General features: G+C 42.2%; 2 protein-coding genes across 2 annotated transcripts; both read left to right on the forward strand.

Moving 5' to 3' along the window:
• Positions 1-54: 54 nt before the first annotated feature.
• LOC117477033 (NACHT, LRR and PYD domains-containing protein 3-like) lies at positions 55-27876 on the forward strand. Its single transcript, XM_034123737.1, is given in 8 exon segments — positions 55-119; positions 18420-18695; positions 19567-21355; positions 21459-21608; positions 21610-21630; positions 22213-22365; positions 22494-22540; positions 26963-27876. Coding segments are annotated over 7 exon segments (2997 nt in total). The 5' UTR covers positions 55-119; positions 18420-18424; the 3' UTR covers positions 27529-27876.
• On the forward strand, positions 10785-11666 carry LOC117477048 (the record flags this gene model as incomplete). The annotated part of the gene is made up of 1 exon (XM_034123760.1): positions 10785-11666. A coding segment is annotated over one exon (882 nt), but the record flags the coding sequence as incomplete, so codon positions are not given.

Below are 27876 nucleotides of genomic sequence, written 5' to 3' on the forward strand. Positions count from 1 at the left end.
CTAATGATTCACATCACTTTATCTCCCTTCCTGTTCTCCGTGGGGACTTCCGGTGTCAGAAGTTACTTTCACTTTGTTCCCGTTTTGATGCAGAAGTTTTCCTCGTCGTTAAACTCTTGGTAAGTGACAGTTTTCAGAGTGAAATGACTCTCAGCTGATCTCTGCTCTCACCTCAGACTCATCTCTCTAACGTGTTTATTGTTAAGTTATATATATTATTGATAATAACAGCTGCAGCTGCTCTAACCGCATGCTAACAACATGCTAATATGCTAACTAAAATCAATACTACATGAATGAGATGAGAAGGGGTGGGCAATTATTTTTTACAAGGGGCCACTTCAGAAACTCGAGCTGTGTTGGGGGGCCGAATCAAAAATAAGTTGAACTTAATTCTGCTCAATATACCAATACTGAAAAGGTGTTTTACAGTATGTTAAAGATAAGAAATGAATCAGCTTTATACAAAAAGAAATGAGTGCTTTTGATTTTTGTTTTTCAGTTAATTTTACTTGTTCAGTGAGAAAAATCCAGTCTGTCTTGGGCTTGAACAAGTGCACGGAAATCTGGTTCAATGTCTGAGGTGGATATGCGAAGGACAGCTGAGAGGTGATCATCAGTGATAAAGGATCTGTATCTGGATTTGTTGAACTTCATCACTGAGAATGTCTGTTCACATATGTAGGTAGATCCAAAGAGGACCCTCATCTTCTGAGCACGTCTCCTGATGTGTGGAAAGTTCTCCTCTTTCAGGGAAAAGTAAAACTCAGGCAGTGAGACTGACCTAAAGTGCTCTGACAGAAGTGTGTCAGACTGCAGGTCAATGAGTTCAAGCTGAACATCACTGGGTGCATCATCCACATGGCATGTAAATGGGGAAAATATCATGTTCATTTCATTCTCAACTGTTTTGAAGTCTTTAAATCGCCTTGAAAACTCACCATGCAGTGCTTCTAACATGGATGAGTACCTCTGGAGGTGATCAGCTGATGGTGTGGCTTCCTTCAGTGTTGGCAAGTGCGCGAGAATGTTGTCCTCCATTTGGCTTGAGAGAAGCGTAGGAAGATGAGTAGCTGGGCAGTGTCACGTACATCGCAACTCTCATCCAAAGCCAAGGAAAAAAAGTCAAAGTTGACCGCTCTGTTCTGCAGCTGAAGCTCCAGATTTCCCGCGATGTCCTCAATTCTCCTCGTAACAGTGCGTCGGGAGAGCGGCACTTTCTCAAATGCCTCCTTTTTCTCCGGGCATATTAGTGCGGCAGAGTCCAACAAACACTCCTTAATGAACTCTCCGTCCGAAAACGGTTTACTTTTTTTTGCAATTTTGTGGGATAAGACATAACTCGTCTTGACAGCTGCATCTCTGGATGTGGAATGTTTTGTGGAAATGTGTCGTTGGCTTTGCAGCTTAGCTTGCAAAGCATCCGACCCCTTTGCCCGCTCTTCCTCAGACAGGTTCTTGTATTTATCTGCGTGTTTGGTAGCATAGTGGCGACTCAAATTGTACTCCTTGAACACAGCGACCTGCGCACCACAAACTAAACACACAGCTTTACCTTTCACTTCTGTAAATAAATACTTAGCGGTCCATGTCTTGTTGAAAATGCGGCATTCAGTATCGATCTTTCTTTTTTTGCCCTTAGCGGACATTTCGAGGACTAGCCGGCCAGCATCACTCGTAGCTGTTCACGGCATGCACGTTTACGTAAATAAATTTAAAAAACAGCAGCGCCCTTTTCAAAATAAAAGCAACACAGTTAGAAAAGTATTTACGCCATGCAAGCAATACAGCTGTGTTGCTTTTATTTTGAAAAGGTTGCTGTTTTTTTTTATTATGTTATAATTTATGATCAACCTCACACGGGCCGGCCAACGGGCCGGATGTGGCCCGCGGGCCGTAAAATGTCCACCCCTGGTCTGAAGGGTGGACAAAAGGGGCGGCGGGTACTGTAGGCTAGGGAAGCCTTCCCAAATATTTTTGTCACTGCAAAATTGGTAAAAATCTAATGTATAATGTTTGTGTCTTTCACATTAGCGCTGCTATGCAGCCACCAGTGCCCAAAGCCAGTTCAACAGACCCTGGATAGGTTTGAGTTATCTTAACTAACCCAAAACAAACAAGATCTCGCTAAGCGGTCCTATGACGCTGGTTATCAACTCGGTAAATCAACCCAGGGTTTCTCTGTCCAGCTGAGAGCGCGTTCACATGAAAGGGGCGGGGCTAGCAACATTTGACCAATCACAAACAGGGACAAGCATACTGACAGCGAAGCGTCATACTTCCTGAATGAAAAGTAAACTATAATATTAGACAAATATGAAGTTATATGAAGTTAAACTTTAAACATTCATGACTTAAACACATAATCCAGGATACAAGCCACATAGTTTCACCTGCAAGGTGAATACAGAACAGCTGGTTAAAATAGTGTTCGAATGCGTACATTAACAGTTTTATGATATCACTGCCCCGTCTAAGACACGAGTGGATCTGACTTTAATTACATTTGAGTTGAGTGTTTCGTCAACTCAATGTGTTGCTTAACCTGTTAAGCCCTGAGCCTGTTTTTCAGGTCTCAGGCTCGAAAATGACATTCCCAGAACAAATGACAATATCTTCCGTTCTAAAAGGGTTAAATTAATAATCTTTATTCTCAAAGTAATGATAAACCTGTGAGTTGGATGTAGAAAAGTCAGAATCAATATAAATGTTTTTTATTTTAAAGAAAATTCAGATTTTACATAGTAAAAAACTGTAAATTATAGTGTCCGTCCAAAAATTATTTTTTACTTATAGTGAAAACTACCCTTGGATGATGGGTTAGTAGACTAAAAGCTTTAGGAATCCAAAGTACAACATATAATAAGTACCCTGTAACAAGATTGATGCAAAACAAGTGACATTTAACCTTTTTAGAGAGATTTAGCAAAAATAAACCACTTCTGGGGTCATTTGGGTGGATTTTCCATATCTCTGGCCCCCCCTTGCTCGATTTTGATGGTTGACACCTCTTTCTGACCGTTAGAGCCAATAGAATCGAAGGGGGAGTCCCCCACACACACACGTTGTGAAGAGAAGAGGTGGGGGCTTCGCGCATGTAATTTTGCATCAGAGTGAACCTATCTCTAGCTTTGACATCTGGAAACGGAAAAGCAGTTTTAATGCTCATGGATTATCAGAAATCATTTCAAAGGGACACAGACACATTGGATTAACCTATGGATTAACTTCAGCAGCGTTTTTATCGTTTTAATGCCATTGAAGACCACTTTGGAGAGACTACAGAGCCAAGGTAAAAATGTTAGCATTTTTAGCTACCTAGCGTCACCTGTTTTGATGTCCATCTTTGCTTATAACATCGTAAATACGTATAATTCAGTGGTAATGTCGGTGTCAAAAGATTCTGTGTCACCTCACGATGTGAATCGATGTGTTGGATGTGGTGAAAAGATAAATAATAAGGTTTTGTGAGTGATTTTCGGTGCAGTAAGGTGTTAGCATTTTTCGCTCGTTGCTAATTCAGAGGCTCAGTGTTAGCATTGTTGTTTTATTTTGAAAAAAAAAAAAAAAGATCAGTTAGATGAGTTTCTTCCCGTTACATGGATATAAAACATTCATAGTTTTATTAAATGAACATGCCCTCAGACACTGTTTCCTGCAAGATGTTGCGGCAGTACCCCGGTACCGGGGTCTCTCGGGCTTAACCTGTTACGCACGGCCCGCCCGGTTCCGGGCGGATAAACGCGTCATTTGCAGGAAACAACGTCTAAGGAATCTTAATATTGAATAAAACTATGAATGTTTTATATCCATGTAACGGGAAGAAACTCAGCTAACTGATCTTTTTAATTTTTTTTTTCAAAAAAAACCCACAATGCTAGCACTCAGCCTCTGAATTAGCCATGAGCTAAAAAAAAAACCTAAAACGGCACTTAAACTCACACTAACTCCCTTATTACTTATCCTAGATGCACAACCAACCACTCGTTGTTGGTGTCCTGGAGACACTGAATCTAGTGGTGCCCTCCTCAACACTCAGTGATAAACATTTGCGACACTATAAACGAAAGCGTACATCATAACATGTGGAGCTAAGTAGCTAGAAACGCTAACATGGCTTACCTTGGTCAAAACTGGTCTTCAATGGCATTAAAACGATAAAAAAACGATGCTGCAGTTAATCCATAGGTTCATCCAATGTATCTGTGCCCTCTTTGAAATGATTTCTGATAACCCATAAGAAATAAAACTGCTTTTTAGTTTCCAAATTCCAGAAGGAGATATTCTTCCAATCTGCTTTCGATTTCCAGACGCGCAGCACCCACCTTTTCTCTTTACAATGAGTGTGTATGTGGGCCTCCCCCTTCGATTCTATTGGCTCTAACGGTCAGAAAGGTGTGTCAACGATCAAAATCGAGCAAGGGGGGCCAGAGATATAGAAAAAAAAACATTTTCACCCAAATCACCTCAGAGGTGGGGTGGTTTTGTCTAAACCTCTCTAAAAAGGTCAAATGTCACTTGTTTTGCATCAATCTTGATACAGGGTACTTATTATATGTTGTACTTTGGATTCCTAAAGCTTTTAGTCTACTAACCCATCATCCAAGGGTAGTTTTCACTATCTGTAAAAAATAATTTTTGGACGGACACTATAATTTACAATTTTTTACTATGTAAAATCTGAATTTTCTTTAAAATAAAAAACATTTATATTGATTCTGACACGTCTACATCCAACTCACAGATGTAACCTTGCTTTGATAAAATTAATTATTCATATAACCCTTTTAGAAGTTAAGTTGTAGTCATTTGTTTTGGGCATGTCATTTTCGAGCCTGAAACATGAAAAACAGGCTAGGTGCTTAACAGGTTAACAGGTTAAAATAATACTTCTGCATACAGTATGTGACACTGTAGGCTGTTGCACGGTCAGATACGGCTCGAGAAGCTGACTCGGATATGGAGATATATAATATATTATGATGTGATTGATGATGTGACACGTCGGCGTACGGCAGTTTAAAATGTATTTCCTTTATCCTGTAATATCACTTGATAGCTTTAAACTCCGCACACAGAGCTCTGAATGGTCAGCAGGCGGTGCTTTCACTGAGTTGATCTCTTATCTATAGATGCCGAAGGCGGGCAGCGTCAGGTAAAAAAAGTTATTTAGCCTTCCCAAACCTGAGTCTCACGCGCCGCCTATGGACAAAACGTATTCTTCATATTTCAAACATACAACTCATAATCAATAAAGCAGTCTTTCCCCTGCAGCCAACGCCCTTACATCACCAGTACACAAGTACTCAGATCATGTACTTAACTAAAAGTAGAAGTACTCAGATCTTGAGTAAAAGTAGAAGCAAAAGAGCCAACCTAAAAAGCTCTAGCCCCAAAAGCTTCCAAAAGCCCCGTTTCTCTTCCCTCATCATCTCTAAAGGCCGCTACACACCCACCTGAGACCAAACAACACGTACCGAAGGCGTCCCGACTTTTACGTCAGCTACGTCGCCTGCGTCGGCTACGCCGCCCGCCTACGAACACACCACAAATACTTCAGTCGACGAGTGGCAATAACTGTCCTTACCAGCAGGCGGCGGTAGTGTGAACAGCCAATCAGAGTGATTGCTTGGGCCGACTTTCTCTGACCTCCCGCGGCCGATTCAACATGTTGAATCGGCCGCGGGAGGTCAGAGAAAAAGGTGTCAAAAGGTGCCGTAAAGAGACAACGGTGCGGGACACACCAACCTGAGTAGGGCGCCGCGAATGCCCGACTGCCTCTGACGGCCTCTGACTCCCAAAATCGGGTTGGCGTGTAGCCAGCTTTACAGTCTCTTCCCTCCTCCCTCTCTGCATCATGGGTCATCCCCTTTCCTATATTTAAGTGAGAAGGAGGTCACATATGTTCAACTTTTACTTAATGAACAATTACAAATGTAAAGTTAAAATTAAACAAATAAAGACTATAGTAATGATATGCAATTTTAACAAGAGGGTATATGAATATTTTTCATGAAAGCAGAACACGTTGTCAATGTCATGTTTAGAATTTAGATTTCTTTTAACTTCAATTTAAAATATGCAAACTTTATACTTTAATTTATTAACGGAAACAAACTTAACAAAACTGTCACTATTGTCTCTAAGATGTGTTGCTCCTGGATGTTGGACCTAAAATCATCAAGTCTGCACACAGTTCACTCTCATCCTGTGTGCATTGTTGTCCTCAATCGTTGTAACCGTTGTCAAGGTGTCAAAAAACACAACGCCTTCCTACAATTGTGGTGGAAACCTTTATGCTTTGCTTGCACCTTCTAAATTGCACAATGTGCATAGGTCAAAAGTTCAGGATGTTCTGTCTGGTTTCATATTTCTGATAAGACATTATTGAGAAATACTTCCTTTCCATCAAACCAAATTTAAAGCAAATTTAGCATTTTTTATCAATGGTAAGCTTAATAGAGGTGAGGTTTGGGTGAGGTACGCGAGGTCTGTCACGGCCACTTAAACAGCAGATCTGTCAACAAAAGATTTGGGGATAAATATAACGGTTGTTTTGTTGCATAAACAGGGAGACATTTTGTAAAAAGGCCTTTAAAGAAAAAAGTGTTTGGAGCCAATCGGTTTTAAGAATAGATTTGAAAGCAGACGCCATCTTTTGAAGTGGTTACTAATCGGATATTGAGGAATTTCACTAGTATAAGAATCTACTACTAACTTTCTGGTAATGTGACACACTTAACTCTACTGTTATCTTTCTTACAGTGCAGACGCTTTTCTGCTTGCTCTTGCCTCTGCTTACTTTTTATGCTGATTTTCCTATTCTTATTCTCTGAAAACTTCGAGCAGCGGCTCCTGGACATTAACTTATCACTGGGACAGTTATTCATCGTAAATAGACGGAGGGTTTCAGCCATATTTCAACATTTTTACGACGACCTCAGTCTTACAGTAGCGTGGCCTAGCAACAGCTAAAGCCTGGTAGGCTACTGCATGCTATTTAGCTTAAGCTAGTTGGTAGCAAAATGCCTCCGTTCTCTACAGATGACTTCCACAAACTTCAACAGAAGATGGCTGTGTTGGAAATGAAAATGCAACGGTTGGAAGTTAACGTGGAAGTGAATGGACTATGTTGTGGGAATAACACCACTTTACCAGTGTTGCAAGATAATGGAAAAGGGTATGCTAACTCACAGCTAGTTAGCAGCTACAAGGTTTCCAAGGAACAGGAGGGCTGTGTACTGGGTAATAAATCTACAAGTGGTAGTCCTCCCTGGAACTCTCTGGGTGCAAAGCCTAAGAGTAAATCATTTCCATGGGATTTGGGAGGACGAATAACAGGCAGAGCCCAGCGCTCTGAAATCTGTGATGCGACCGGCTGGCCTGCATTGTTATCACCCAGGAAGAGTGCCTCTTCAACCCCTATTCATACTAGGAAACAGCCGTGGACAGCTGCTAAAGGGAGAACTACAAACAATCCTCCTAAACCACCAAGTGTGCCAATCCAGAACAGATACGCTCCGCTGACCGAGAACCGGAGATCTCTTTCTGATGACCTGGATAACCCGTCCTCTTCACACAGCAGGGTAAGGACCAATAGCTACTCCAAAAGTAAAAGGCTAGAGGGAAAGCTAACGGCTGGGCCTGAAACTCTGATTGTGGGTGATTCTGCTGTAAGAGATGTAAAAGGTCTGTGTAGTAAGAACAACACCAAAGTACTCTGTTTTCCCAAGGATATGGTCTCCGACTTGGCTGAGAAAATCCTGCATATTGGGGCTGAACATCCGACTGTGAAGAATGTGGTACTACATATTGGAACAAATGATGTTGTGAAACAACAGTCAGAAGCGCTGAAAGAAGACTTTAAATGTCTGTTGGAAACTGTCAGCTCTCTAAATGCGGAGGTGTTCATCAGTGGCCCTCTACCGCCAGTCAGAAGAGGAGTGGAGAGATTCAGCAGACTGTTTGCATTGAACATGTGGCTTTCAGCTGCCTGCACTGACCATTCTGTCCATTTTATTGACAATTTTAACTTTTTCTGGGATCGCAGACATCTTTTTAAGGCAGATGGAGTTTGCCTGAACAAGTCAGGAGTGAAATTGTTTATCTCTAACATATTCAACTGCCTGCGTCAGCAATCTGTTCCCTCTGCCAAGGACAAGCGGCAAGAGGAATCAAAACAGGAGAAAGACACAACACATTGCGCAGAAAACCCTGAAGAAGTATCACTGCACCCGCCTGAGGAATGTTCTGATTATGGGAGACCTATGACACAAATGGAGGAGTCTCCACTGCCCGTCACCCCCCCTGTCAACGCCTTGGAGGATACTCTTCATTCATCTCCCAGCTCTCTCTACTCTCCGCTCACCCTTTCACCCTCGCCCTCCCCCCTGGAGTTCGATGACCGCATGAAGGCGAGATGCAGGGTTGGCAGCATGTCCTTTACCCCCGCCCCTCAACGACGCCCACCAAAATCACCGAAGCAGAGACGCGCACCATCTCCCCCGTCTTCATCACTGTGCCTATGTCAACCACCTCCCATCCCTTCAAGAAAGCATCTGCAGTCTCCGAAGCCTGATAAGGATGTGTGTGTACAAAACGCAACACACTTTTACTGATATGTGCTGGGTCCAGGCTCAAGGGCATATGGCACTCTCAACTCTTTCCAGCACATGCCGGGGCCCTGCCTGCCAGTAGCTTTGCCGATATCTGTGTTGATAGGTAATAGATTAAGAGCGGTAAATCAGCTTAGAAACAGGAAGTGCTCAAACGTTTGTGTGAGGTTATCAAATTTAGCAGTGATTCCATGTCAGCCACAGCTTGTCACAAATTTGTTTACTGATAGTGTATTTAACAAACTTAAACTAGCTTTATTAAATGTCAGGTCTTTGGCAGGAAAAACATTTTTAATCAATGATTTTATCACTGAGCACAATCTCGATTTTATGTTTTTAACGGAAACTTGGATTGAACAAAATAACAGTGCAGCTGTTCTTATCGAATCAACCCCTCCCAACTTTAGTTTTATGAGTCAGGAAAGAATGCATAAGAAAGGGGGTGGAGTTGCTATTTTGTTCAATGATTCCATTCAATGCAGGAAGACATCTTATGGGGACTTTGCTTCTTTTGAATATGTGGCCCTTCAGCTGAAATGCTCCTCTCGAGCTCTGTTCCTAAATATCTATAGACCACCCAAATACTGTGCAAGCTTTTTTGATGATTTTACTGAACTGCTGTCTATAGTGTGTATTGACTTTGACCGTTTAGTCATTGTTGGTGATTTTAACATCCATGTTGACAACCCCCAGGACAGAGGGGCTAAAGAACTGTTTTGTGTTCTTGATAACTATGGACTGACTCAGCATGTGGCGGAGCCCACGCACAATAAGGGGCACACTCTGGACTTAATTATCTCAAAGGGTCTGAATATCTCAAAGGTTGTGGTGACTGATGTTGCACTCTCTGATCATTCCTGTGTTTTCTTTGAGAGCTCTATTTCTGTTCACAAAAATGTTCAGAAAGAGGAAACCACAAAGCGATATTTAACTGAAAATACTAGAGAAATGTTTACTCATAATTTCTCATCCACACTTGCCCCTGCTAACATCTCAGTAAATGAGCTAGTAGATCATTTTAATTCAAAAATTAAAAATGTTATAGATACCATTGCTCCAACTAAGGTAAAGGAAGTGATTAGCAAGAAAATATCTCCATGGAGAAAGGCCATGACCGTGAGAACAGAAAAAAGAGAGTGTCGAAAAGCTGAACGTAGGTGGCGAAAAACAAATCTCCAGGTTCACTTTGAAATCTATAAAGAGAGACTTGGCCTTTATAATTTGGAATTGAAAAACGCACGACAGTCTTTCTTCTCTGACATCATTACCAAAAACAAAAACAACGCACGTGCCTTGTTTGCTACCGTCGACAGACTAACTAACCCCCCAGTGTCAGTAGCCTCTGAATTTCTATCCACCAGGGCGTGCAATGATTTTGCCTCCTTCTTCACTGACAAAATTCAGAAAATTAGACAAGCAGTCAGTGCCTCTACATCAGGTACAGCAAATGTTTTGTCCCTATGTCCACCTAATATCAATTCAAACACCATGACACAATTCCATCAGATTAATGGTAAAAACTTAGAGGACATTATTCAACTTCTGAAATCCTCCTCCTGCTGCCTTGATATTATTCCAACAGGATTTTTCAAAGATGTTTTTCCTTGCATGGCCTCAGATCTACTTCATATAGTAAACACATCTCTTCACTCAGGTATTTTTCCAGAGGCCCTGAAAACTGCAGTCATTAAACCGCTCTTAAAAAAGAATAATCTAGATGCCTCAGTAATGAACAATTACAGGCCAATATCAAACCTGCCATTTCTAGGTAAAATCATTGAAAAAGTAGTATTTCAACAGTTGAGTAACTTCTTGCATTTAAATAACTCTTTGGATGTGTTCCAGTCAGGATTTCGTCCAAACCACAGCACTGAGACTGCTCTTGTAAAGGTCTTCAATGACATCCACTTAAACACAGACAGTGGCAGAACTTCAGTGTTAGTATTATTAGATCTCAGTGCTGCATTTGACACTGTTGACCACAACATATTACTAGACCGACTAGAAAACTGGGTGGGACTTTCGGCAACAGTTCTAAATTGGTTTGAGTCCTACTTAAAGGACAGAAAAAACTTTATTTCTATAGGTAAATACACATCTGAGTTGACAAATATGACATGTGGGGTACCTCAAGGCTCCATCTTGGGGCCTCTTCTCTTTAACATCTACATGCTACCACTGGCTCAGATAATGAAAAACAACAAAATAAGTTACCATAGCTATGCGGATGACACACAAATGTACGTAACAATTTCACCAGGAGATTATGCTCCAATTCAAACACTGAGTAAGTGCATTGAACAAATCAATGACTGGATGTGTCAGAACTTTCTCCAATTAAACAAAGATAAAACTGAGGTAATGGTTTTTGGAGCCAAGGCAGAACGTATAAAAGTTAGCGCTGAGCTTCAGTCTGCAATGTTCAAAACAACAGATAAAGCCAGAAATCTAGGTGTAGTCATGGACTCTGACCTGAGTTTCAACAGTCACATTAAAACAGTTACTAAATCAGCCTACTATCACCTAAAGAACATATCTAGGATTAAAGGACTAATGTCACAGCAGGATTTGGAAAAACTTGTCCATGCTTTTATCTTCAGTAGACTCGACTACTGCAATGGTGTCTTTACAGGCCTCACTAAAAAATCTATTAGAAAGCTGCAGCTAATTCAGAACGCCGCTGCTCGAGTCCTCACTAACACTAAGAAAGTGGATCACATCACTCCTGTTCTGAAGTCCTTACACTGGCTTCCTGTGTGTCAAAGAATAGATTTCAAAATATTGTTGCTGGTTTATAAAGCTTTGAATGGTTTAGGCCCAAAATACATGTCTGACCTACTGCTAAATTATGAACCATCCAGAACCCTCAGGTCTTCAGGGACTGGTCAGCTTTCTGTCCCCAGAGTCAGAACTAAACATGGTAAAGCAGCGTTCAGTTATTATGCTCCAAATATCTGGAACAAACTCCCAGAAACCTGCAGGTCCGCTGCAACTCTTACTACTTTTAAATCCAGGCTGAAGACTTTTCTTTTTGCCGCTGCTTTTAATTGAACTATTCACATCTTAAACTGCACTGTAACTTTTAACTTTTATCCATGTATTTTTTCTTTTAATGTTTATTTTATTATCTTTCCTTTTTAATGACTGATTTTAAATGCCATTTTTAAAATGTCTTCCATTTTTGTAAAGCACTTTGAATTACCTTGTGTTGAAAGGTGCTATATAAATAAACTTGCCTTGCCTTGCCTTGCCTTGCCTTAAAGGTGGGGTAGGTAAGTTTGAGAAACCGGCTCGAGATACACTTGTTGTTATATTCCATGGAATGCTCTTAACATCCCGATAGCAATGAATATCTTAAGTGCTTTGACAAAAAATCCATAAAAAAAATCATCTGTGGAAGCCGTAGTACTGTAAAAAGCACGACCAATCATTTTAGCCGGCCCGGCTAAAATAACTGGATGGCCTACCTGCCTGTCAGCCTTCCATCTGTGCACAAACTTATCTCGTGCCCTCATTGGTCATGTGCGCGTTCGTGTGTGTTGGAGGAGGGGCTCTATAAGGAAGTGGCAGATTTTCTCCGGTTGTGTATTTTCAAATTCTAGCGATCTCGAGTCGGTTTCTCAAACGTACCTACCCCACCTTTAATCGAATATTTATAAAAATCAAATTGAGGTTTATTATAAGTTTGCAGCAACTTGTGAAATACACATACAGATGTAGCACCTCATTTCGGACTCCCCTACCGTAGTGGGGCCGTGACCGGCACGGGGTCGGCCCTCGCTGAAAGGAAAACCCCCGCATGACTTGATACGCCCCCTTGATAAATTATAATGAAACCAGCTGCAATGGATCATGGATCCACCAGGGGGAGCAGTGATTAAAAAGCTGCCATTCTGGAACTCATGTGAAATAAACAGCTGATAGATATATCTGATATAACGGATCTTTGTTAAGATCCATATGTCACGGATCATATTCTGTGCTATATAAGAGACATTTAATCATTTACAAAACATCACCTTGTTTTTATTTAACAAAATAATGTTGTTTAATCCACGTTGGCATACTACAACTACAAAAACAATCGGTTATTTTTTTCATCAGGAAATGCAGCCCGGCTCAAACAAACAATCTTTTATTTCAACTTGACTACATGGAAACAGTGCTACTTGGTGATTTTAACTGGGACTGGTTAACTGCAGGATCAGAGGATTTTAAAACCTTTGTATCTCATTGAATGTTACTCAGATTGTTGACAGTCCTACTCGCCCTAACATTAAGTTCCCAAATAGATCCTCCTTAATCGATCTCATCTTAACTAATGTTCCCCATAAATACTCATCTGTGGGAGCATTTGCTAATGATTTGAGTGACCACTGTGTTGTAGCCACAATTAGGGACACTAAGGTCCAAAAGGTTAAACCTCGCATTATCAGTAAGAGAGACACAAAACATTTTGTGGAGCAGGGTTTTGTTCATGATCTGTTTGGTTTTGATTGGGAAAAAATCGATCTGTGTGCTGATGTAGAAACTGCATGGTCTTGTTTTTATCTTGGTTTTATGGAAATGATTGATAGACATGCACCCCTGCGTACATTTAGAGTAAAGGGACGAGACAATCCTTGGTTTTCTGCTGAATTATCTAACCTCCTTCATGAAAGAAACAAGGCCTGGGCAAAGGCTAGGAAATCAGGCTCAGAGGTAGAATGGCTACGCTTTAGGCAGCTAAGAAATAGCTTCACTTCACAAATAAAAAGTGTTAAGTCGAAGTCTGTCAGTTACCACAAAGAACCTGAATAATCCTAGAACATTTTGGAAAGCCATAAAATTGATATCCACCGGTGAAATCCGTAATGAGCTACCTCTGTGCCTTACCACAGCATCTGGCTCTATATCGGACAGGGCTACTATGTTAAATTGTTTTAATGAGCATTTTGTGTCCTGTGGCTCTCTGTTTGATTCTGTGACTAACTCTGCTTCTGTGAACACAGTCTGTGTCTCTGAACAATGTGGTCTGGAAAACCCTTTCAGTTTTACTCATTTTACTATTGATGTTGTTCGTGAAGCTTTAACCAAGTTAGATCCTAAGAAACCGGCCGGCCCGGACAACGTAGCACCTTTCTTTTTAAAGATAGCTGCAGATTTTATTGCTCCACCTCTCACTTCTCTTTTTAACCTCTCCCTCAGCACAAATGCAATTCCAAAAGTATGGAAGTCAGCGTATGTCCTGCCTCTACTAAAAGGAGGGGAGGCAACTGTTTTAAATAATTATAGGTCCATCTCTAAATTGTCAGTTCTGGCGAAGATGCTCGAACGCCTAGTGAGTGAACAGGTAAAGGAGTTTTTATGTACAAATGACATCCTGTCTAAACATCAGTCAGGCTTCAGAAAGCAACATAGCACCATCACTGCGACAATGAAAGTGGTGAATGATATGGCGAGTATTTTAGATATTAAGCAGAGTTGTGCAGCTCTATTTGTTGACCTGTCCAAAGCGTTTGATACCGTCGATCATCGCATCTTGAAGCAGAGGCTACTCAGTATTGGCATATCCAGCCATGCAGTAGGGTGGTTTGTGAACTACCTCTCTGAAAGGTCCCAATGTGTTCACTTTGATGGGCTGTCTTCTGAGTGGTTAAACATTACTAATGGTGTTTCTCAAGGTTCTGTTTTAGGTCCACTTTTATTCTCCATCTACATCAATAGTTTAGGTGAAAATGTCGATGGAGCAACCTTACATTTTTATGCGGACGATACCGTGATGTACTGTGCATGTCCCTCCATTAAGGAGGCGGTTGTTGAATTGCAAGCTGTTTTTAACATTATTCAGACTCAGCTCTCTGAACTAAAGCTTCTTTTAAATGTTGAGAAAACCAAGGTAATGCTCTTTTCAAAAGCTAAAAAGACACCAGAGCCTGTTTTAGATATCGTAACTACGCAAGGAATAAAACTTGAAGTGGTTGTTATAAATACCTTGGTATCTGGCTTGATGACTGTCTCACTTTTAAACTTCAGGTCATTAATCTGCTTAAAAAACTGAGGGTTAGGCTAGGTTTCTTTTTCAGAAACAAGTCCTGTTTCTCACTTGAGGCCAGAAAAAGGCTAGTCACTGTGACCTTTTTACCTGTGCTGGACTATGGTGATTTAATTTATATGAATGCACCTGCCCATTACCTGATCAAGTTAGATGCTGCGTGTCACAGTGCACTGAGATTTGTGACAAACTGTAAAGCATTAACCCATCACTGTGCCCTGTATGCAAGGGCAGGTTTGCCTTCACTAACTGTACGGAGGCTCAGTCACTGGTGCATTTTTATATACAAAGCCATGTTAGGGAAACTTCCATCCTACATCTGCTCCCTAATCTCACGGCGAATTGTAAGTGGCTACTGCCTGAGATCGCATGCTGTGGTTTTATTAAATGTGCCAACTGCTAGGACTGTCTTAGGGAAGATAGCATTTAGATGCGCAGCTCCACTGTCTTGGAATAGTCTGCAAATTAAATGGAAACTGAGCAATCTGGTGCCACTAAATGTTTTCAATGCTCGGTTGGATGCTACTCAATCGGATGCTGTTGGTACCTGTTCATGTGGATAGTTATTGTAAATTGTAATCCCTGTAATGATGCTGTATGATGTCCTTTTTGTTGTTCTGTTTTATGTTTTTATGTTTCATGTGGAACCTACTTGAGCAGGTCTCCCTTGAAAAAGAGATCAATGATCTCAATGGATTCACCTGGATAAATAAAGGTTGACATTTTTTTTTACAAAACATCACCTTGTTTTTATTTAACAAAATAATGTTGTTTAATCCACGTTGGCGTACTACAACTACAAAAACAATCGGTTTGTTTTTTCATCAGGAAATGCAGCCCGGCTCAAACAAACGATCTTTAATCATTATCCTTGCGACGTGTTCAATGGCATTAAAAGGAAAAAAACAATTCTACAACTGTTGATTTATAGGTTAATAATGTCCCTGTGCATTTGAAAAAAATATTTATAATCCATAATTCAATTTTTATGTAAAAATCGGAGCGGAAAGGTTAGCTGCTAATGGTAGCCACCATAGTGTATGCAGCTTCCGGTTTTGATTGGCTCTAGCGGTTATAAAGAGATTTCATTCATCAAAATCGACCAAGGGGGGCCAGAGATAGGTCAAATCCACCCAAATGACCCCAGAAGTAGGGTTTTTTGGCTAAATCTCTCTAAAAAGGTCAGATTTAACTTGTTTTGCATCAATCTTGATACAGGGTACATATTATATGTTGTACTTTGGATTCCTAAAGCTTTTAGTCTACTAACCCATCATCCAAGGGTAGTTTTCACTATAAGTAAAAAATAATTTTTGGACGGACACTATAATTTACAGTTTTATACTATGTAAAATCTGAATTTTCTTTAAAATAAAAAACATCTATATTGATTCTGACTTTTCTACATCCAACTCACAGGTTTATCATTACTTTGAGAATAAAGTTCAAATTTAACCCTTTTAGAAGGGAAGACTTAACGTATAATAATTAATTATATTTATTCCGTTTTGGATGTAAGATTTTTGACTTTGTTTAGAGCAGTGATCTTCTCTTCCTCTCTGCAGCAGAGAGCTAAGCGCTGTCAGACCGGTCAACGTCTGTAAAGGCAGACGGGCGTCTCTAGTTCCCCCTCGACACATAGACTGATCCTTTTTGTTGTCCATGTCCGATTGGCTTAGACCAGGGGTCGGCAACCCCTGGCACGCGTGCCACCATTGGCACGCGGCACCGTAACCAGTGGCACACTAGGAATAAGTGGAATAAGTGTGCAAAATATTTAAATTATATTTTTCGGATCCTGAACGAGACCGCCGCCAGAGCGCGTCTCCCCGTTACCTGCAGAAGGAAGCCATGCACGCAACGCAGCCCCGCTCTCTTTAACTCCAGGCGACTTTCTGACGCTTTCCTCCGTAATGCAGTGCTGATAGTTTCACCACAGAGGAAAGCACTTCACAAATTGCAGTACCCATAAGGAGCTGTAAAAATGCCGCAGTTTTTGCGTGGCGATCGATATCGGCCGATACTCACATTATATGTAGATATATCGGTGCTCTCTAAAAATGCCGATCGCGAGACGTAAAATACATGAGACTTTTCTCTGTGCGCGGCAAAACAAGCTCGCCAAAATGGCTTCACTAGTCTGGCAGTATTTTAAGTGTCCGAAAATGACAATAAAATAGCGGTATGCAACGTGTGTGTGAAGCAGAAATCCTGCAGCTCCACCCGCTGTGACGGACCGGTGAGCGGAGCAAAACACACAAGAGTTAGACCTAACACACTTAGCTATTTGATCTACCTCTGGAACTAGTGTAACGTCCGAGGTGTTAAGGCTTCAAGAATATTTCTGTGTAACAAAAACTCAGGAACTTAGTACTTTTTGGAGCGTCACATATAGCGCCTCCGTTTATTTATCGTCGAGTCACACCACCCTTTCCTCTACCACTCCAGGACAGACTGCCCATGCTCACAACACATGACCTCTCAACCCAATGCTGACACTAGTTATAAATATATGTATTCTTCACTGTCGGGTCACTCATTACTGGATCAGTGAGCTGCATGAGATACTGACGGGCTGTCAGGAGAGAGAGAGAGAGGAAAAGAGAGCGCTTCAGCTCATTTCTCCCGTGTTATTATCCAAAGTTAATGTAAACTTGAATAATGTACTTCATTTGAATGTAACAATTATGTTGGTTGTTGTTTGTGGAAGCGCCAGTGAATGAGCCCCATTAACTGAGTTTTAAACATTTCTTTAAATGGAAGATCCCCATAGGACCCGCCCACTCGATCGGATCGGCGATCGGAGCATCCCTAATGTAAGTTGCGCTGACAGGGTCCACACACTGCTTCCCCGCAGCGAGGCTCCCCCGCCCTCCTGTTGACAGTTCACGAGCGTCGAGCTCTTCACCCTCGCCCCCCCCCCCCCGTTGATGATTCACAATCGTCGGCACCCTGATAACAATTTTTTTTTTTAATGGCACCCCTGGCTTATGCTGCGTTCACACCGGACGCGATGCGAATATTCGCTTCGCTCTAATCGCTCCTATCGCATCGCTCTAAGCGCTCGAGTTTCACCGCGGCTGCCAGCTGTGTTTACTCGCATCATTCAAACAAGACGCGCTGGCTCGGGAGCTACAACAACATGAACATATTTTACCGTGATTAAATTGTAATACACGTTTATAAATGATGCCGAAGTAACAACATAATGATACCGGTTAGTAAAAAAAAAATAAAGAAGTGTAAACATTTACATTATTATTATGATTATTTAATATATAAAGACCATATATTATTGAATTACAATTAAAGGGGACCTATCATGCAAAATGCACTTTTGTACGTCTTTTATACATGAATATGTGTCCCCGGTGTGTCAGGGAACTCACCAAGTGTCAGAAAACACAACCCTCTCTCTTTTCCTCCATACCCAAATCTCTAAAAAAGGGAACGGAGCTGATACAGACTGATACAGATTTGAAATTGTTCTGACGTCAGAAACAGGGAGCTACGCCTGTATGGGCAGCTCTCCATCTATCAGGGGAATGAGAGGTTGCCGTGGCATGGTAACAGCATGGTAACAGCATGGTAACAGCATGGTAACATGACGCTCGTGCCTCGCCCCCCTCCTTTGCAGGGCGGCGTGGTCAGCTGCAACTAATTTGCCACAGAATCAGCCCTTGCAAAAACAGGGCTGGAATACAGCAAATAGAGCGAAATGAGGCATGGCTAAAATGCCTTAGCATAATTCTCCTTTTGAATCTCTGCAGGAAAGATGGCGACTCCTAAAAAGATCCTCGTCAGCACTTTGGAATATTTGGGGAAAGAGGACTTTAAAGAGTTCAAGTGGTACCTGCAGGAGGAGGTCCTAGGATTCAAAGGAATCCCAAAGAGTCGACTGGAGGATGCAGACCGGATGGACACAGTGGATCAGATGTTTCTAAACTACTGCATAAACACGTTCAAAGTGACCATAATGGTTTTGGGGGAGATAAAGCAAAATGATCTAAAGGAGAAATTATCAAAACACCATTCAGAACCTGCAGGTAGGTCATTAAAAAGACGTTACAAAGATGGGACTGGTATTTTTTATAACTCTGCATTATGTTTTTTGACTGTGGTATATACTGTGAGTATAGAACAAAGTGAAATATAATGCATTTTTCATTGCGGGTTATACAAAATTACATTTGATTATATTAACTTGTGTTTAAATTATTTAACTCAATATGGAAACCTCAGCAGAGTCTTGACCTCTTGAAGTCTTTGGGTGGGCTCTCTGGGTCAGGGCACCGGCTGGGGATACATACACAATCTGGAAGACTGTAGTTTATTGGTATACTCTAAATATCAGAGTAGCACATTGCTCTGCCTTTCTGAGATTGCTCATGCAGAAGTGTTCATACATTCAGAAGGCCCATTGTAGATTCCATTCAAGTCCTTAACAAGGGCCCAGTGGTTACATTTGCAAGGAGGTGTCAGTGGAGTTTGCCCAACCACCTGTCTTCTGGAAGGAAGGGAAGGCTTTTTACTCTGTTGATGTTAGGCTACTATGTTACTATGCTGTAGGAAAGCCATCCAATACTTTAATAACTGGAATAAAAGCTTTGTTTATACATCCTCAGTAGGGGTTGGGCTCTACCAGGGTTATACCTCAGCTCCAAGCAGCAGAATAAGAGTCAGTCAGGTTTAGGGCCATGGTTCTCTACTGTAAATCAGAATACTCACTCAGCGTTGGATATTAATTGTTGTCAATGACAATATGTGTTGCTTGCTACATATGATTATGCAACAAGATACAGGGTCTTGATCCTTGAAAAATATTCTACTATTGTTTTAAATTAGGAGGACGTATTTAGACACATGTTATTTGTAGTATCTTCTCTAATTATCAATTCTCCTTTTTGCTTCATTCAGAGATTGTTTCTAAGTGCCAAGCTGAACTCAAATCAAACCTGAAGAAAAAGTCTGAATTCATATCTGAAAAAATCACAAAAAAAGGAAATTTAAAACCCCTGCATGAAATCTACACCGAGAACTACATCACAGAGGGGGAGGATGCAGAGGTCAACATGGAACATGAGGTCAGACAGATTGAAACAGCATCCAGGAAACCAGACAGACCAGAAACAACCATCAGACAAGAAGACCTCTTTAAAGCCTCACCTGGAAGAGATGCACCAATCAGAGTGATGACAAAGGGAGTGGCTGGCATTGGGAAAACAGTCTTAACACAGAAGTTCACTCTGGACTGGGCTGAAGGCAAAGCCAACCAGGACATCCAGTTCATATTTCCATTCACTTTCAGAGAGCTGAATGTGGTGAGAGAGAACAAGTACAGCTTGGTGGAACTCGTTCATCAGTTCTTCACCGAAACCAGAGACGCAGGAATCTGCAGGTTTGATCAGTTCCCGGTTGTGTTCATCTTTGACGGTCTGGATGAGTGTCGACTTCCTCTGGACTTCCACAACACTGAGATCCTGACTGACGTCACAGAGTCCACCTCAGTGGATGTGCTGCTGACAAACCTCATCAGGGGGAAGCTGCTTCCCTCTGCTCACCTCTGGATAACCACACGACCTGCAGCAGCCAATCAGATCCCTCCTGAGTGTGTGGACATGGTGACAGAGGTCCGAGGGTTCACTGACCCACAGAAGGAGGAGTACTTCAGGAAGAGATTCAGAGATCAGGAGCAGGCCGACACCATCATCTCCCACATCAAGACCTCACGAAGCCTCCACATCATGTGCCACATCCCAGTCTTCTGCTGGATCTCTGCTTCAGTTCTGGAGGACATGTTGAAAACCAGAGAGGGAGGAGAGCTGCCCAAGACCCTGACTGAGATGTACATCCACTTCCTGGTGGTTCAGTCCAAAGTCAAGAACGTCAAGTATCATGGAAAAAGTGAGAGACATTCCCACTGGAGTCCAGAGAGCAGGAAGATGATGGAGTCTCTGGGAAAACTGGCTTTTGAGCAGCTGCAGAAAGGCAACCTGATCTTCTATGAGTCCGACCTGACAGAGTGTGGCATCGATATCAGAGCAGCCTCAGTGTACTCAGGAGTGTTCACGCAGGTCTTTAGAGAGGTGAGAGGAACGTACACGAATGAGGTGTTCTGCTTCGTCCATCTGAGCGTTCAGGAGTTTCTGGCTGCTCTTCATGTCCATCTGACCTTCATCACCTCTGGAGTCAACCTGCTGTCAGAAGAACCAACAACCTCCCAGAAGTCTGAAGTCAAACCTGAACTAACACATCTCTACCAGAGTGCTGTGGACCAGGCCTTACAGAGTCCAAATGGACACCTGGACTTGTTACTCCGCTTCCTCCTGGGTCTTTCACTGCATACCAATCAGAAACTCCTACGAGGCCTGCTGACACAGACAGGAAGTGACTCAGAGACTGAAGAGGAAACAGTCCAGTACATCAAGAAGAAGATGGATGAGGATCTGTCTCCAGAGAGAAGCATCAACCTGTTGCACTGTCTGAATGAACTGAATGACCATTCTCTAGTGGAGGAGATCCAACGGTACCTGAGTTTAGAAAATCTCTCCAGAGTTAATCTCTCTCCTGCTGAATGGTCAGCTCTGGTCTTCATCTTACTGTCATCAGAAGAAGATCTGGACGTGTTTGACCTGAAGAAATACTCTGCTTCAGAGGAGGCTCTTCTGAGGCTGCTGCCAGTGGTCAAAGCCTCCAACAAAGCTCTGTACGTGAACAACTATCCAGATTGAATTTAATATTAATGTATTCAGAAATAGATAAATAACTGTTTTCAATTGATTACTACTATATTACTGATTCCTCTTCAGACTGAGTGGCTGCAACCTGTCAGAGAGAAGCTGTGAAGCTCTGTCCTCAGTCCTCAGCTCCCAGTCCTCTAGTCTGAGAGATCTGGACCTGAGTAACAACGACCTGCAGGATTCAGGAGTGAAGCTGCTGTCTGCTGGACTGGAGAGTCCACACTGAACTAAAGACTCTCAGGTTAGTGAAAAGCTGTTTAATAATGTCGACCATCTGAACACCTAATTACTTCATATATTAACTATTGGATGGACCATTTATTGAATGATTGCAGTGGTTGATTGTCAGAGAGAAGCTGTGAAGCCGATGATCCAACTTATCCTCAAACAAATCCTAGTAAAACAACTCTACTCAGGTCAAAACTGGCTGTTCCTACCTTTCACAACCTCCAGATAGCCTATCTTTGTCTCTTCTGAACATTAAAATCACTCAGCAGAATTATAAAATCACTGTGTGTGTGTGTGTGTGTGTGTGTGTGTGTGTGTGTGTGTGTGTGTGTGTGTGTGTGTGTGTGTGTGTGTGTGTGTGTGTGTGTGTGTGTGTGTGTGTGTGTGTGTGTGTGTGTGTGTGTGTGTGTGTGTGTGGTGTGTGTGTGTGTGTGTGTGTGTGTGTGTGTGTGTGTGTGTGTGTGTGTGTGTGTGTGTGTGTGTGTGTGTGTGTGTGTGTGTGTGTGTGTGTGTGTGTGTGTGTGTGTGTGTGTGTGTGTGTGTGTGTGTGTGTGTGTGTGTGTGTGTGTGTGTGTGTGTGTGTGTGTGTGTGCAGTCTGTCAGGCTGTCAGGTCACAAAGGAAGGCTGTGTTTCTCTGGCTTCAGCTCTGAGCTCCAACCTCTCCCATCTGAGAGAGCTGGACCTGAGCTACAATCATCCAGGAGACTCAGGAGAGCAGCTGCTGTCTGCTGGACTGGAGACACTCAGGTACAGACAGACAGACAGACAGACAGACAGACATATTGTGTCACTGACTGAGGGACTCTGCTTCCTGTTTAATGGTGGATATGAGTGAAGGTATATGCAGTTGATTCTGTCTGTGTTTCTTCCTGCAGGATGGACCATGGTGGACCGCAGTGGTTGAAACCTGGTCTGAGGAAGTGTAAGTGTGTTTTAAAGTTCTCCTATCATGCTATTTTTAGGCATATATTATAGGTCTCAGATATATAAAAAAATACTAAAAACATGTCTTTGAAGTGTTTTGCTCAAAATACCAAACCACCAAATACCAGAGCATCCCCCTATATTTCAGCCCTGTTACTAAAGGGCTTATTCTGGCTATAAAGCTTTACAATAATAAAATGAAGAAAAAGGGGCGGAGCTTATGCCTGCTCATGCGGGAGAATTCTACCGGCAGATACAGCTAAATGCTCCCGTGATTAAACGCCATATCATGTTCAAAACCACATCAAGGATTATTTCTGAAACAGTATGGGGCTCAAACTCTTTCTCTCTCAGGTTTACCACAAGGTGAGTTCCTTTTTATTTCCTGCTTTTTTACACATACTCTCTCCAGTACAGCGTTGGCTCTGAGTGTTAGCGATGCTTGCTAATATAAACAAAGACCATATTACGTCCAGAACAGTCGGGCATTGTTTCTGACGGCAACGTTTCTGATAGGGCCGTTGGTGTAAAGCCAGCCCACATTTCAGATATTACATTATATTGCACCAAATCTGGATCAGCTCCGTTGTTCCCCCGTTTTTAGAGATTTGGGTACGGAGGAAAAGAGAGAGGGTTTTATTTTCTGACACTTTGTGTGTCTCCTGACACACTGGAACACATATTTATAAAAGACATCAACAAGTGCATTTTGCATGATAGGTCCCCTTTAAGTTTGATGCAGGAGAACTGCACATGTTACACTAATAAACACATTTCATAACAGACGCACCGACAGCTCATTTCATCTCTTCATTGTCTTTAAAGATATATTCTGATATTCAGGGTGGGGAGGGTTACTCTAAAATGTATTCAGTTACAGTTACTAAATACCTGTTAAGAAATGTAATCAGTAACTTAAAGTGGACCTATCATGCTATATTTAAATGATATATTGTTGGGCCATACCTATATAAGGTATATTTATACGTTTCTGTTTTCAAAATACCAAACAGATCATGCATTTTAGCCATGCCTCATTTCGCTCTATTTGCTGTTCTCCAGCACTGTTTCTGCAGGGGGCTGATTCTGTGAGCTGCAGCTGACCACGCCCCCCTGCAGGAGAGGGGAGCCGTGCTCTGATCAAGTCAAGAGGGGGAGAAAAATAGATCTCCGTCCTCCGTGTTTTATTATAGCCTATTATTATATAGAGTCGTTATTCATTTGTTTTAAAGCTCAATAAATAACAAAGAAGACCTTTGACCGGCACTTTTCTAATTTTGTCCGGAAGATTTAAACCTTAACGGACATCTTGACCGGCGAAAGAAAACCTAACTGAAACTCTGCCGCACGGTCCCCTCGTTCCTTGGAAGAGGCGGAGAGGTGGGTGTTTGTCATCTGCTGGTGGACTAACCGGAGAGAATTACAGTGCTTGCCTCGACGGGGAAGGATTGCATTGAATTAAAGCAGCGGGAGCAAACGCTTGCCTCAGGGAGGGAGAAAAAAAGCCACAGCGGAGAATAAACAGAAGGGTAACCATGGTAACTATGGGCGGGAAGTCTTCTTCGCTGCTTTTGTGGCAGACTACAGCGCCACTTACAGGCCTGGCATATGTACTACAGCTTCTCCAGCGCTTTCGAGCGGCAATGGCCGGCCGTGGCCCAACCCCACATTCCCCTGATAGGTGGAGAGTTGGCCCAATAGCCGTTGCGCCACCGTCCTGACGTCAGGACAGTGTTCAAATTTGGATCAGTTTTTATCAGATCCGTTGCAGCCCCTTTTTTAGAGATTTGGGTATGGAGGAAAATAGAGAGGGTTGTGTTTTCTGACACTTGGTGAGTTCCCTGGAACACCGGGGACACATATTCATGTAGAAAAGACGTACAAAGGTGCATTTTGCATGATAGGTCCCCTTTAATCTAAGTATCACAATATCAAAGTAACTTCACTTGATTACTTTTGGACTACTTTAAAGGTCCCATGACATGCTTTTCTGGTTATTACCCGTCCCCTTGTGTGTTATAAAATAAGATAAGATAAGATCTTTAATTTGTCATTGTACAACAAAATTACAATGTGAACTCAAGGTGCCAACGCGCAACAACAAGACAATATAAAAACAACAAGACAATATAAAAACAAGAAATGGGCCCATGTAATGGCCATTTCCACTGATCATAATTACATTGTTGAGGTATACTAAAATAGATTTATACTGTGCAATTTTCCAAACTCACATTGGTTTCGCATACAGCATCTCTGTCAAGCATGTGTATTCAGCAGTATTCACTCTCTCCACTAAACGACTCGTTGGAGCTCTTGCCCCCCCCTCCCTGTGAGCCTAGTGTGCTCCGATTGGTCAGCTCGGCCACTCTGTTCTGATTAGTCAACCACCAGAGAGGCTCCACCCATGTCTAACAGTGCTTTTTTCGGCTCGCTCTCAGAACATCAGTCTTATCATGGCGTCGGTACAGCCGTATATTTTATACGCTAACTAACCGAACTGTACCTACAACTGTTGTTATAGAAGAGTAAGTTATTTTTACCTGTAATAAACTACTACTGTTTGATGAGAAATCAAATCATGGTTTGCTATATATGAATGATATGTTATAGGAGCAAATAATTCAGGGAAGAAAGGATAGGCCTACTAAGTATTTCCATCAAACTTTATTTTTAGAAATGTACAAAATGAACATAAATATACATATATACACTGTATATCATCCATTCCTCCCCGTTGTCGGCATCTTGCCTGGGCGCCAGGATCTGGCTGGACGAAATCAAAAGCAAATCACAAAATATTAGAGAAACTTAGTTGTTTTAGATTCGTTAGTAGTAGTTGTGGTAGGAGTGTGGATCTATCTAATCCATCTATATAATCAACACAGTAAGCTTGCCAGCTAATATGCTAACCTAGCTTTCTTGTTTACCTTAGCAAACACGATATGAACGTTAGCTCGGAGGAACGGCAACTATAATGGAGTGTAATAAAACTACTATGAACAAAAGCTAGTTGTTCATATTAGGCTAGCAATAACGTGTTTATAATTGCAATCTTATACGGGTAGTAGTCTGCTACGTTCGGTCATACAATGTTTCCCGCTAGCATGTATAGCTAGCCTCGTTAGCTATACATGCTATCAGCGTCGGAGGAAAGCTAACTGTAATGTACCGTCCTTTGGGGTCTGTGAGCGGGCAAAGAGAGGGGATTTCCCCGTGGTCTCTGCTGGAAGTGTGAAATAAACTTAGTTGTTTGATGTTCGTCAGTTTGCCAGCTGGATTACAATGCTAATCTACGTTTGCTAGTTGTTCAGTTGTTCAATATGCTATACTATACTATGAACAACAGATAGTGGTTCATATTAGGCTATCAAGCACATGTTTACAATTGCAATCTTATATGGGTAGTCTGCTACATTCATTGTAGCTGGCATAAAAAAAATGTTTTTCCGAGCAAACTCATGTCTAGCTCTTAGTAGCCTTGTTGTTTAGCTCGGTAACATACACGCTACGCCAGCTATAATGTAATTACGTTTCGCGACTGACCGTACGGCAAATCACCCGGAGTATACTGTCTATGAGTATTTGGTGTGTGAATGCAGACATTCTCCTGCTATGAGATACATGTATGTAAGGCCATCTGCTGATATTAGAGTTGATATATGGAAACGCTAGCAACTTAGTTAGCACAGTTAGCACTGGCTTAGCAGTCCGAAACATGTTTACACATTTAAACAGTCGTGGTAGATACCTTGTTTGATAAATACACAAATAACAATGCAAACTTACAGGTTGTGTACCCGGATCTTCCCCTGCTCCAAATGGTCCAAACAAGCTGTGCATATCCGGCCTCAAACTGGGCAATGTTTTGGAAGCTTTCGTCTGTGAAATGCCGCGCACACAGTAACGTTCTTCGAACCTCTGAAGGAACAGTGTTAAAAAGAAATTTCAACCACTGACTTCGTCGTGGTTCTTCCGTCGGTAGGACAAACAGCTCAGATTTCTCCTCACATTTCAGGAAACAGGTCCTTGGCAGTGGCATGACTGGATCGATTGTGAACTGAACCAGAGCTTCCAACAGTAAATGTTAGGCTGGCAGAGGGTGCGGCCAGCGCCGCTGGGTGTGGCCATAGCTCTTCGGGATTGGTCCATTTCGTTCCGGGTACCGCATGACATCATGCGGTACCCGGAAGAATCAAATGGGCAGTGACGTATCTCCAACGAGGCGTTTTGGGGAGGTATTTTCTGTGTTAGAGTTTTACTCGCTACAGGGTGTACTTTGAGGGTTTTGACTCTGCACACCGTTTACATGCATAAAAACCTTCATAACACACAAGGGGACGGGTAATAACCGGAAAAGCATGACATGGGCCCTTTAATAAATGAACAGATGATAACCTGCAGCTGTTCTCTCCATCAGATGCCTGTGAACTGGAGCTGGACCCAAACACAGCACACAGGAACCTTGAACTGTCTGACAACAACAGGAAGGTAACATATGTGAGAGAGGAGGAGCAGCCATATCCTGATCATCCAGAGAGATTTGATGGCTGGCCTCAGCTGATGTGTAGAGAAGCTCTGACTGGTCGCTGTTACTGGGAGGTCGTGTGGAGAGGAGACGCTTATATATCAGTGACTTACAGAGGAATCAGCAGGAGAGGAGACAGTGAGGACTGTGTGTTTGGAGGGAATGATCAGTCCTGGCGTCTGGAGTGCGCTACTGGTCGTTACTTTGTCTGTCACAATAACAAAAAAACACGCATCTCCCTCTCCTCCTCCCCCTCCACCTCTGCTAGAGTAGCAGTGTATCTGGATCATCCTGCTGGCTCTCTCTCCTTCTACAGAGTCTCCTCTGACACACTGATCCGCCTCCACACCTTCAGAACCACATTCACTGAACCTCTCTATGCTGGGTTTGGGTTTGGGTTTGGGTTCGGGCTTCGGTTTTCTGGTTCCTCAGTGTCTCTGGTTCCTCTGCAGGTCTGAGGGTCTCTCCTGACGAAGGAAACTGACTTCAGATTAGCTGCTGAAATCAGTTCAGTGTGTTCACCATCACACACACATCTGTCTCACACTCGGACACAAAACATTTATCTGATTCCATCCCTATGGCATTTACATTTGCTTGTTCTATATTTAGTGGTCAGTGTTTGCTGCCATAAATTGATTCTTAATCCAGTTTGAAGCCACATGTTTACCATATGCAGTGTGGTATGCAATAATCAGAAATATTTTCTTTGTTTTGATTCAAAATTCTGTATGCAAAGGCTGGTTTGCCTTCGCTAACTGTACGGAGGCTCAGTCACTGGTACATTTTTATATATATGGAAGAGA

The sequence above is a fragment of the Trematomus bernacchii genome, unplaced genomic scaffold (assembly GCF_902827165.1).
Source record: "Trematomus bernacchii unplaced genomic scaffold, fTreBer1.1, whole genome shotgun sequence".
Taxonomy (NCBI): Eukaryota; Metazoa; Chordata; class Actinopteri; order Perciformes; family Nototheniidae; genus Trematomus; species Trematomus bernacchii.